Below are 12,203 nucleotides of genomic sequence, written 5' to 3'. Positions count from 1 at the left end.
TTGGAGGGGCGTCCAGTACACCTGGAATCAACTGCCCCAGGGGTGGTAAACACAGCCCCACCATTTGCCATGGACTAATCCAGAATGCACTGGAAGAAGGTGAAGCTCCGGAACACCTGCAGTACATTGATGACATCGTTGTATTGGGCAACACAGCAGAAGAAGTTTTTGAAAAAGGGAAGAAAATAATCCAAATCCTTTTGAAGGCCAGTTTTGCCATAAAACAAAGTAAGGTGAAGGGACCTGCACAGGAGGTTCAGGTTTTAGGAATAAAATGGCCAGATGGATGTCATCAGATCCCAATGGATGTGATCAACAAAATAGCAGCTATGTCTCCACCAACTAGTAAACAGGAAACACAACCTTTCTTAGATGTTGTGGTTTTTTGGAGAATGCCTATTCCAAATTACAGCCTGCTTGTGAGCCCTCTTAAGAGACGGAAGAAGAACGATTTTAAATGGGGCCCTGAGCAGCAACAAGCCTTTGAACAAATTAAACGGGAGATTGTTCATGCAGTAGCCCTTGGGCCAGTCCGGGCAGGACCAGATGTTAAAAATGTGCTCTACACTGCAGCCGGGGAGAATGGCCCTACCTGGAGTCTCTGGCAGAAAGCACCAGGGGAGACCGGAGGTCAACTTCTAGGGTTTTGGAGTCGGGGATATTGAGGATCTGAGGCCCGCTATACTCCAACTGAAAAGGAGATATTAGCAGCATATGAAGGAGTTCAAGCTGCCTCAGAAGCGGTTGGTACTGAAACACAGCTCCTATTAGCACCCCAACTGCCAGTGCTGGGCTGGATGTTCAAAGGGAAGGTCCCCTCTACACATCATGCAACTGCTGCTACATGGAGTAAGTGGGTTGCACTGATCACACAACGAACTCAAATAGGAAACCCCAGTTGCCGAGGAATTCTCGAAGTGATCGTGGACTGGCCAGAAGGCATAGATTTTGGAATATCACCAGAGGAGGAGGTGACACGTGCTGAAGAGGCCCAAAACTGCCAGAAAATGAGAGGCAATATGCCCTGTTTACTGATGGGTCCTGTTGCATTGTAGGAAGGCATCGGAGGTGGAAGGCGGCTGTGTGGAGTCCTATACGACAAGTTGCAGAAACTGCCGAAGGAGAAGGTGAATCGAGTCAATTTGCAGAGGTGAAAGCCATCCAGCTGGCTTTAGACATTGAACGAGAGAAGTGACCAGTGCTCTCTCTCTATACTGCCTCATGGATGGTGGCAAATGCCCTGTGGGGGTGGTTGCAGCAATGGAAGCAGAGTAACTGGCAATGCAGAGGTAAACCCATCTGGGTTCACCAATGTGGGCTTCCACATTGTGGGAAGATATTGCTGCCCGGCTAGAGAACCTGGTTGTGAAAGTACGTCATGTAGATGCCCACGTACCCAAGAGTCTGGCCACTGAAGAACATCAAAACAACCAACAGGTAGACAAGGCTGCTAAGATTGAAGTGGCTCAGGTGGATCTGGACCGGCAACATAAGGATGAATTATTCATGGCTCGGTGGGCCCGTGACACCACAGGCCATCAAGGAAGAGATGCAACATATAGATGGGCTCGTGATCGAGGGGTGGACTTGACCATGGACACTATTGCATGAATGTGAAACATGCGCTGCAATCAAGCAAGCCAAGCAGTTAAAGCCTCTTTGGTATGGAGGATGATGGCTGAAATACAAATATGGGGAGGCGTGGCAGATTGACTATATCACACTCCCACAAACCCGCCAAGGCCAGCGCCATGTGCTTACAATGGTGGAAGCAACCACCAGATGGCTGGAAACATATCCTGTGCCCCATGCCACCACCCAGAACACTGTCCTGGGCCTTGAGAAGCAAGTCTTATGGTGACACGGCACCCAAGAACAAATCGAGTCAGGCAACAGGACTCATTTCTGAAACGAGCTTATAGACACCTGGGCCAGAGAGCATGGCATTGAGTGGGTATATCACATCCCCTGTCATGCATCAGCCTCTGGGAAAATGGAGCGATACAATGGATTGTTAAAGACTACATTGAAAGCAGTGGGTGGTGGGACCTTCAAATATTGGGATACACATTTAGCAAAGGCCACCTGGTTAGTCAACACTAGGGGATCTGCCAATCGAGCTGGCCCTGCCCAATCAGAACTTTTACGTACTGTAGAAGGGCATAAATTTCCTGTAGTGCACATGAAAAATATGCTAGGGAAGACAGTCTGGGTTACTCCTGCCTCAGGCAAAGGCAAACCCATTTTGAGACTGCTTTTGGTCAAGGACCTGGGTGCACTTGGTGGGTGATGCGGAAGGATGGGGAAGTCCGATGTGTGCCTCAAGTGGATTTGATTTTAGGTGAGAACAGCCAATAGATTAAATTGTATGATGTTGATTGCTATATAATCCTGCCACTGTATGTCATCACTATTATAGTTGTTATATGCTATATTAATGGTATTACAGTAAGAATTACTTAGATTAATGAAAAATGAACTTTGATAAAACTGAGCAAAGTGCAGTAGTTATGGAACCAGGACTGACTTCAGCATGCGACAATCCAACACTACACACCATCCTCCTGCTGCGCCCAATGTCACCTGCCCGCCTCACCACACTGAAGCCCAATCCTGTTCTGCTGACTGAGCAGACTTTGCATCATCCCTCCTGCCCAGACAGACTGTTATGACAGATGGAGCCCAAAGTCATGGACTGAATGAACTCAACAGACATTGGATAGAGATGGCCCATAGACTGCGGGAATGATATCTGTGTGTATATATTAAAAGGCAGAAAAAGTGGTGGTGATTAATTGGAAATGTATGAGAAACTATGGGATCTGGACATGATCTAAATGGTATAGAATAAGGGGTGGATGATATTATTCTGGTTTCGGCTGGGATAGAGTTAATTTTCTGCTTACTAGCTGGTACAGTGCTGTGTTTTGGATTTCGTGTGAGAATACTGTTGATAACACTCTGATGTTTTAGTTGTTGCTAAGTAGTGCTTATCCTAAGTCAAGGATTTTTCAGTTTCCCATGCTCTGCCAGCAAGCAGGTGTGCAAGAAGCTGGGAGGGAGCATAGCCAGGACAGCTGACCCAAACTAGCCAAAGCGATATTCCATACCATAGAATGTCATGCTCAGTATATAAACCAGGGGGAGTTGGCCGGGAGGGGCAGATCGCTGCTCAGGTGTCGGTCAGCGGGTGGTGAGCAATTGCATTGTGCATCACTTGTCTTTTCTTGGGTTTATTTCTCTCTTTTTTTTTTGGTTAGATTCCTTTTCATTGCAATTATTATTACATTTTTATTATTGTTAGTATTTTATTTTACTTTAGTTATTAAACTGTTCTTATCTCAACCCACGAGTTTTACTTTTTTTCCCAGTCCTCATCCCCATCCCACTGGGAGTGGGGAGGGGTGAGCAGCTGTGTTGTGCTTAGTTGCTGCCTGGGGTTAAACCATGACACATGGGTTTTCTTTGTTTTCTCTATGGCTGCTTGGATCATACTGTACAAGACGTCCCTGAGGTTTATCACAGTCACCTGGGCTAGATTAGCTATAATTACCTGTGTTTGTTGCAGTTTTTGGAGTAATTCTTCCTAGGAGTTTGTGGAAATAATCCCTTACCCACTTTACTTATCTCTGTTGTGAAAATGAATGAAGATCCATAGTCACATATGTTCACATCATGTACCATATGTTTTGATGTTTCTGTAAATGTATGTTTTGGTTTAAAGTTATTGGGCTTTCAGCTAGCTACCCATCTTTTCTTTCTTTAGTGGAGGTGAAGGGAACAGTTCATGCTACATGCAAAAAGCACAGAGGCAGCCTGCTTTTGGCACACAGATGTGGTAAATGGTGGCTTTGAGAGTCTGAACCGATGCAGTGCTTTTAAAATAAAGGAGGATGGTCTTGCCTTTGCATGTTTCTCAATATTCCAGTGCTCTCTCTGGGTTGGAAGTAGCGCACTTATTTTGCCCTAATAATTAGTTATATTTATAGACACAGTTGCAAAGTTGGGTGCCAGTGGTGAGTTGTACAGTATTAAATACTGGTCTACAAATGATGATGATGTTAGGTACTCTGTATACTCACAGAAGAAGCATTCCCTGCTTCTATTTTAAGTGTGTTCATTAGATGTGCTGTGATGACGTGCATCTTTGAGCAGTAAAGTGGAAAGCTCCTTCTGTACATTTCTTTCCTGGTTTGATTTTGATGTAATCAAGAGATTCAAGGGCTCCTTCAAACCTTGTACATGAAGTACCTTAAGATGATAATCGGATTTTCTGAACAGAATACACTGTAGTGTATTTTTCTATGTCTAGGTATTTCAATGGGTGTAGTTCAGGTTATGAACTACTTTGTGCTGGTTTCCACTATCGAATTTACAGAATGTATGTCCTCCAGTGATAAAACAGTATTCAGGAAGTAAGTTTGCTGACGGATTTTTGCTTTTCTCCTCAGTCTAATGTGCCTTGTTGAAAGACAATTTTTTTTCTCACAAAGGAATGCTGGGGGAGGATTTGGAAGTGTATGCATGCAAGTGTGTCAAAAAGAGCCTCTAACCAAAATTTGAGAGGAAAAGAGATGCTACATCACTATTTCATTGATATGGATATGTAATGCTAGCCTTATTTATGCTGCATTTTATATGTCTCATATGTGAGAAGGGCATTTATATACATGCCTAAACATTTCACTGACATATGGGTATTGTCTAAAACACTCTTTCACAGCCACACATTTGTTAGAGATGAGGTGAATTTAGGGACCATGTGAGTTGGCAGGGCTATCGAGGTGGAAATCTGTTGTACTTAGTGAAAGAACTTAGTGGGATTCCCAATCTCCCTGCTCTACAGGACATTTTAAGATGGGCCATAAATAATAATGATACCATAGTTTCTAGGTTCTTTAAACAGTATTATCTCAATTAGATACCCAGGGAGGTGATAGAAACATCCTTAATTTCACAGTGCACTAGATTTGTTTTGTGTGCCCTCTGCTGGCTATGTATCAGTGCAAAACGAGTGATATACAAAGTTCTGTGGCAGTACGAAGGCACCAGTGCTGAAAGCTCATCCAGATCCTGCCATAGTGTTTGATTTTTATTGGGAGTGCACTGGAGAGGGGAAATGAGCTTCTGATTTCATTTGAAATTACCTTCCAGTCTTCCAGAAGCGTGCAAAACTTGTGCCATATGTATTCAGAAGTGTTGAAGTACAGGAGTAGTATCTCCTGTGGTTTGCCAGCATTCCCTGTCTTGGGTTTTGACCAACACAATCTATGCTTGTGTGTTTTTTCAGGGAGTCATGTCCTCCTTAAGCATCAATCAACAGGGTCAGATTACTAGCTCCTAGCTCATGCTGTTTCTTACTGACCCAGATGTCAGGCTGCAGCTCTTCCTTGAAAACTACTTGGCAGCCTGATCTGGCTGTGCTGCCTCCGAAGAACATCTCAGGACTGGTGTGGCAGTGTTTCACAATCACTCGCCATTGGTTCAGAAGTCCCTTGAACCTCCTTCCCTGTGCCTCCCACCCACCCAATATCTTATTACACATAAATTGCACACTGAAAAGAATCTGAACTTCACTTATTGTCAGCTTTGTCTATGCTTGCTAGTGTTAGTTAACCAGCGGTTAATGTAGTTGTTGTTATCATTGTGTATCCAGTGATAGAGGAGAAGTAAAGGCTGCTGGTTTCCTGTACTGAAATAGTGGGTGTCAGCGCTGCTTACGTGATAATCTTCAGCACTATGTCCAATCATTTTCAGTTGCGGATGAATTTTACTTGAGTGTTCTTTGTTATGTGAAGATGTTCTATTCCCGCTTGTCTTCCTCTCATTCCACCTATCTGCAAAATGTTTCTGCCATGAAGAAAGTTAATTACTCAAAAGCTGCTCAGCAGTTCTGCTGGTCATCAAGCACATCTGCAATTTTTAGATAAGATGTGCAAGGTGCTAATCATACGTTCCTGATAGACCATGTTGTCTAGTTGCTTTAAATGCAACAATACACGTAAAGCTTTATATTTCCTTCATGAGCACCTGAAGTGTTTTGAAGGCCTGCTTTTGCTCTGGTGCACAAGTGTGGATTACATGGTGAACTTCATAGATCACCATGAGACCAGACAAATCTAAATGCACGAGTCTAAAATAGTTTCAGAGTAGAGGCAAAGGGGAAGACTGGAGTTGCTGCAGATGCCTCGGGAACCTAAGGCAAACAATTCTGACTGGAGTCTTGACTGCTCGTGAGCTTGTTGGAGGAATTGATGAGCAGAGATGAGAGGGGGATGTGAATAAAACTTTGGCTAAAAAGGAAGGACTAGTGTTATTGAGTCATTTAAAGATGAGATTCCTGTTTTTCGGCAGAGTGTATTTATATTGGCTGTGGGGTGGAGTAGGTCATCTCTTTTGGTTGACTTTTAGATCCTATTTCTTTGTATAGATGTATTAGTACTTAGTCAAAACTGGTTTAAGTTCACCACTAACAGTGAGCATGAAGCTTTCGCACAGTCCTCTGTTTTTTATCATAAAATCCATGTAAAGAAAGGATATTGACTGCTTTATGTGCATCATGAGGGGCATAAAATAGAGGAGATGAAGCAGGAAGACTGAAGAAGATGATTAACAGACAAGGGAAGTTCAGTTGTTTATCTTGGTTAACAATTCTGTACAGAGGAGGCCTGAGAAAGGATGGTTTTGCATACCTTGAGGCATGTTACGAGTCTCTGTAATAAAATAGGAGGAATAAAAAGGAAAAATAATAACCTTCTGGGATTAAGCCTGGCAAGATTAGTTACTCTATGTGGGCTTTGCACAATTTTTGATCACAGCTCACGGAGTTTTTCTATAAGTCAGGGAGTCTGGCATGTTCTTTTAATTTAGAAATGGAAAGTATAGGCCTTAAACAGCAGATACTGAGATATATCCCATCTCACCTCAACCTGACATGTTTGCCTTTCCTTTATTAAATACTGATTACCCTGGAAACTGCTGAGATTAAATAACGTATTTCCAATGGAGTCCAAATGGCTGGGATGACATTTTTTCATCTTTTTGGTAGAGGCGGACAGTAGCAAGAAAAATCAATTCTGTATGCCCACTGTGGAATATGATGAGATATAACAATGCACACCCATCATTTTAATTACAGAGCTTATGTTGTTTGTGGGTCTGAAAACAGCAGTTTAAAAGGAGAGGACACCTGAACTCCTCTCTTACTTTAATAATATATTGCTGCAATTAAGACAGTCATGGAGAGAGGGAAATAGAGGCTCTTCTAATTAGTTGTGATACACATTTTTTGTGAATTAATGTCTTTTGATTTGTAAATTGCATAACATGGAAATTACAGGGAGAGAGGTACATATACCATGCAGGACTCTGATGTCTGGAAAAACTTTCTTGGTGGCCTTGAATTTGTGACCCATTCTGTTTAACTTATTCCTGTAATTACTTTGTTAAGCTACCAAGGGCTCGAATGAGATGACTTGATTTCATTTTTGTTTTTCAACATGCTCTGAAAGTCTTTGAGTCAGGTTGCTGTCGTGCTTGCTGAAGAGAACAACCTTGGACTCCTGAGGAAAGTCTGTGCACATACATCAGATTGTGTAGTTGACTGTTTGAGTTACCCTTTTGTTGTGAAGTTGAGGCAGGCAGGGAGAGCTGTTGCATATTTCTTTAAACTATCTTTGAGGTGGTTTTGTTTTCCTCCTCTTAGTTCTATACTGGTGCTTCCTAGAAAGAAACTTTGATTCCTTTCTTTTTTTAACAATTCCTTTCCTTAAAGGAAGTTTGAACTGTGTACGTGAACATAGTTATATATATCCCAGTCATGGATACTAACTCCTTTTGAATAATCTCTCCTGTATGTAGATAGTCATCTACTTGTATTTATTTTAAGTGTCTGTTTAAACCTTTTAGAAGCACCTAAGCTTTACAAAAACTATGACAAACGTAAACTGCACCAATATCTTTATTATGTACATATTTTTGTCTACCAGTGCTAGTAAGTGTTGTGCTTATTGCCACCTATAATTCCACTGCTCTCTCTGGGATCAATTATCTATTGAACTACCTGAAGCAACCAATTCTGTCTGGCCTGGGTAATGAAGTTGAAAGTGACTTGGTGTGGGTAAAACCGGAAAGGAGAACAAAGTGCATTATCATTTTAGTTTCCTGCAGCCATGTGTAATGTCTTATGGGCGTGAGCAAATGATTGCCTGCAAATCACAGGTTGGACAACATACATTCTGCATATGTTAGACTTAATGTAACCGCTTCTACCCTTTCTGGTATGTTGCACAGGTTAACATTCAACCTTCTGAATGGCACCGCTCCATACTGCTGCCACAGTCCTGGTTGGGATTTATGAGTCGAACCTACAGTGCAGTCCTGCAGGTAATTTCGAGGTACAAAATACTGTGCACATTAATGCTCATTCAAGTGGTATGAGTTTTATTTTTACCAGCAAGAGCATCCGTGCAAGTTACAATAATTTAAAAATAAAGCTTGAGATGTTTAGTAATAAAATACCTGAAAAGGAAATAAAAATAAGATGAGTCTTCGGTTAATGGCAGCACAATCTGGGATACTTTGTAGAAGTATAACTTCTGTTTACAGTTCAGGTTCTTGCAGTCTTGTGCCTGTGTCAAGTTGCAGAATGTGTCAATTCTTAGAATTTTTAGAATATGAAATTTTAGCTAGAGCTCTAACCTATCATTTTGGGTAGCAATTTTGTAATAATAGTATCACGAAGGAGACAGAAGCTATCGAGGAATGATTCATTAAATAGAACTTCTCTTAACCAGCATGTAATGCTGTCACAGTGTGAGGGACTCGTCTTTTGATTTTTCCACCCTATCTAATGATTAGGAAAGATCTTAAAACCTCTCTTTTATTGGGTTAGCTGACCTGATATCTACAGCAATGTAGTGTTATTTGGTTTTTCAATAAGAAAATGGTCTAAAAAACTTCTAACAAATAGCTGCTTTCTAGAAGGCTCTCTTTGTGCTACTAGAAGGGCTTACTTGTTTGTATTTCCAGGCCACGTCAGCTGTTTTCAGCGTGAGGAGCTCAGGTTGCTGAGTGAATTCTAGAACCTTTGACTGTTCCTTGTTTTGCTGTGCAGCAAAACATATGCTTCTCTAACATTTTCAAAACAAATTTTGTCTTGGCCATCAGCAAAATACCTGATTCTGAGCCGAGCGAGGCCAATTACAAAGCAGACAGGAGCTATTCAAATTGTAATTTTAGGTCATAACTACACAGGGGGCCATTGTTGCTTGCATTTAATTACTTTCCTATTTTGCTTCCCCTCTGAGGCAAGATTTCATGAGAAGCTTAGCATTTAGCCGAATTATTTCTAAAAGCGTCTCTAGGATTTCATGCCATTTTACAGGGTAATAGAGCCTATTTTTCTTGCTTCTGAAGTCCCTCACTGGAGACCTAGTATCTTTACTTACTCCTTATGCTTCTATAGTACATTTCATCTGAGATGGCCAAAAGAGACTACAGTGTAAGATGAGTAGTCTGGATAGTACATAATTCAGTATTTCTGAACCGCTAGTAATCATTTCTACAGTTTGGAGGCAGACGTTCATAGAGTCCCGTTCACCAAAACACTTGTGTGAGAATTTTTTTCCCCTTTGGACACCTGAAAGCCCTCTTGTCTTTTATTATGTCTACTCACATGCTTAAGCACTTCTGCCAATTTGTGCATCAGCATGTTTTTGAGACTGAAATCAAGCTCATCATGATGATCATACAGGTCTTGATTTAGTACAGAACTTAAGCCAATGTTTATGCGTTTAGGGAAATTGCAATAGGTTTTTGCATAGTTTTTATGCAGCCTTCTCTTTAGTCAGTGTGTTGTATATGCTCCTTTAATCTCTGTGGAGAGTCACCTTTTGAGTGACATCTGGATTTACAGGATTGACTCTCTTGTATTCTCAGGTTTTTATGCACACCCAAGCTACAAGCATTCAATACCTGAAAAATACAGCCTGTGTTTTTCACTTAAGGCTTAATAACCTACTAAGGAGCAGTAACTGACAACCTAAACAAGTTGAGATGTAGTTGTCTCTTGGTTGGAGACTGAACATTAAAGTACAGCTGCTTAATATGTTTAGATAACAATTGTTAGAGGCCAGAACCCATATCATGTCCTTTAAGGTACAGAAAGATCTGTTGTAGGAGGTCACAGGGAGGTTGGGGTCATAGAAAGGAAATGAGAAATTCTGCTTTAAGTAGTGAATCAAGAAAGTGATGTTTTACTCTTAGAATCCATTTTAGCTAGCAGGCTTCTAAGTCTCATTCCCTGCTTGTTGTACCCCTTCCCAAGGCACTTGTCTCTTTGTATGGACTAGGAGAGATGTCTCGGTATCTGTGGCCGTTTGTGCCATCTGCAGCTTGTTTTCCACACTCAGAATAAAAAATTATGAATTCTTTGACCTAATATATTGTGTGTTATAGTGGGATCCCATATGAAAAACAGTCAAGTTCATTTATGAAGTAGCCCTCAAGTGGAAGGCTACATCTGTACCTAAGTGTTCTCTGAAGAAATCTTACCGTGATGAGCCATGTAAGATCCACTTCTGACTTATTCTGTAATTCTGCAGGGGAGGCAGGCAGAGCTGGAGATGCAGTTAAAACATGGAAAAGAGGATCCTGAAGAGGTGCAGTACAAACAATTTACAGCCTGGCTGTGGTAAGGAACTGCCTGTCTGCTCCTGATCACTTGTAATGGCAAGTGAGGGGGCAGAGGAGGGCAAGATTTCCAAGTCCTTAGTTTTGCAAGTTTAAAGACTGTATGAGCGCTAATGAGGGAAAAAAACCCAAACCACCAGATACAGTGACCAAGGCGTGGGGGCGTGCGGGAAGGAGGAGACAACTGAGTAACTGGCTGTAAGGATTCCTGTATGCACGGATTCACAGGTGCCTTCCCCTCTACAGTGTCTGAAACTTTGAAGGGTGAGCAACTGGAAGGAGTGGAAAACTGTATTTGTTTTGTGTCATGTTGAAGCAGAAGGATTATGCAAAGAGCAAAACTTACTTGTAGAGACTAAGTGAGCTGTCTCACTGAAAATGGCTTGATAAAAGAAATGTAAGCCATGGTATGATATATGTCATAGTGAACTGAGACACACCTCCGTTTGTATGGTAAGTTCGCAATGTTGAGCCTGAGGTTCTTTAAAACCAAGCACATGATACACACCCTGATCCATATCCTCAACTACTTCTGTTTCAGTCAGCTGAGGAGTGTCCCTTAGTCTGTCAGGATTTAGCCATGTATGTGCCTGGCTAGGGGGACAAGGTGGGAAGTGGGAGGCTTCATGGAGAGAAAGAACTACGTATCCATGGACAGTAGAAATGCCTGTTTCTGTGCTTGTTCATAAGTGCATTGGTAACAAAGTATGTACAAACAAAACCAAAATGCTCTTTGCCCATTTAAGTCAAAAAGGTGTTACTAAGTCCCACTCAACAGGAACACAAAACTTATGTCTGTTGTTTTAGTCCAGCTAAGTCTAGATTAGAGGGTTTCTTAGTAAGATCCGGAATGATATGGTACTGTAGAAGAGATTCTTTATGTAGTAGTGGCACAATTTTCTGTTGTTGCTCTGCCCGATCCCTTCTTGATAAGGTATAAGGAGAAAACATTTTCCAGGTGAGAAGAATGCCTATAGCAATGCTGCTTTTGTAGATTTCTCCTGAACCAATTTCTGCTCTGTATTTCCTAAATAGTATTAATGTAAGCTATGTCAAAAAGGAACAGAACTCCCTTTAACAGTAGAGAAACCAAAGCAGTAAGTGAACTGGGAGCCTGGTATTAGCTTTGATGTCTTTTCCTGTTCCTCCTTAATTGCTTGGTGTTTCAGGGCTCTAACTTCAGTACCCATTAAGCATTTGTGTTGCCCACTGGGTTTAACCTGATTGTGGACAGCTTGATATAAACTTTAGTGTTAATGCTTTATTGTAGAAGTACTGTGCAATTTTGCATTGGTATTTGCCAAGTTGGTGTAAGTGTTTCTAGTGTAGGTGAGTTTGAAACTGTGTGCATGACCAGTGTGGTTATGAAGGAAAGCCTGAGTAGCTTTCTTTTAAAGCCTGAGTATAACTCAGTCTTATAACATATGGCCCTATTTTACGAGGCATGCATTTTTAGTCTTCTAATTACGTGTTGTGGAACTGTGGTTGGAGTGTGTCTTTTTCTGTAGGAT

General features: G+C 41.6%; 1 protein-coding gene across 1 annotated transcript in view; it reads left to right on the top strand.

Annotated features, from left to right (window-relative positions):
• FOCAD (focadhesin) overlaps window positions 1-12,203 on the top strand; it is a 128,414-nt gene that overhangs the window by 82,381 nt on the left and 33,830 nt on the right. The window contains exons 22-23 of the mRNA XM_050912921.1: window positions 8,293-8,385; window positions 10,605-10,693. Coding sequence (XP_050768878.1) covers window positions 8,293-8,385; window positions 10,605-10,693 — 182 coding nt within the window. The remainder of the gene's footprint in view (window positions 1-8,292; window positions 8,386-10,604; window positions 10,694-12,203) is intronic.

This window comes from Gymnogyps californianus, chromosome Z (genome assembly GCF_018139145.2).
Source record: "Gymnogyps californianus isolate 813 chromosome Z, ASM1813914v2, whole genome shotgun sequence".
In the NCBI taxonomy this organism is placed as follows: domain Eukaryota; kingdom Metazoa; phylum Chordata; class Aves; order Accipitriformes; family Cathartidae; genus Gymnogyps; species Gymnogyps californianus.
This window is presented reverse-complemented; position numbering and strand designations above follow the sequence as displayed.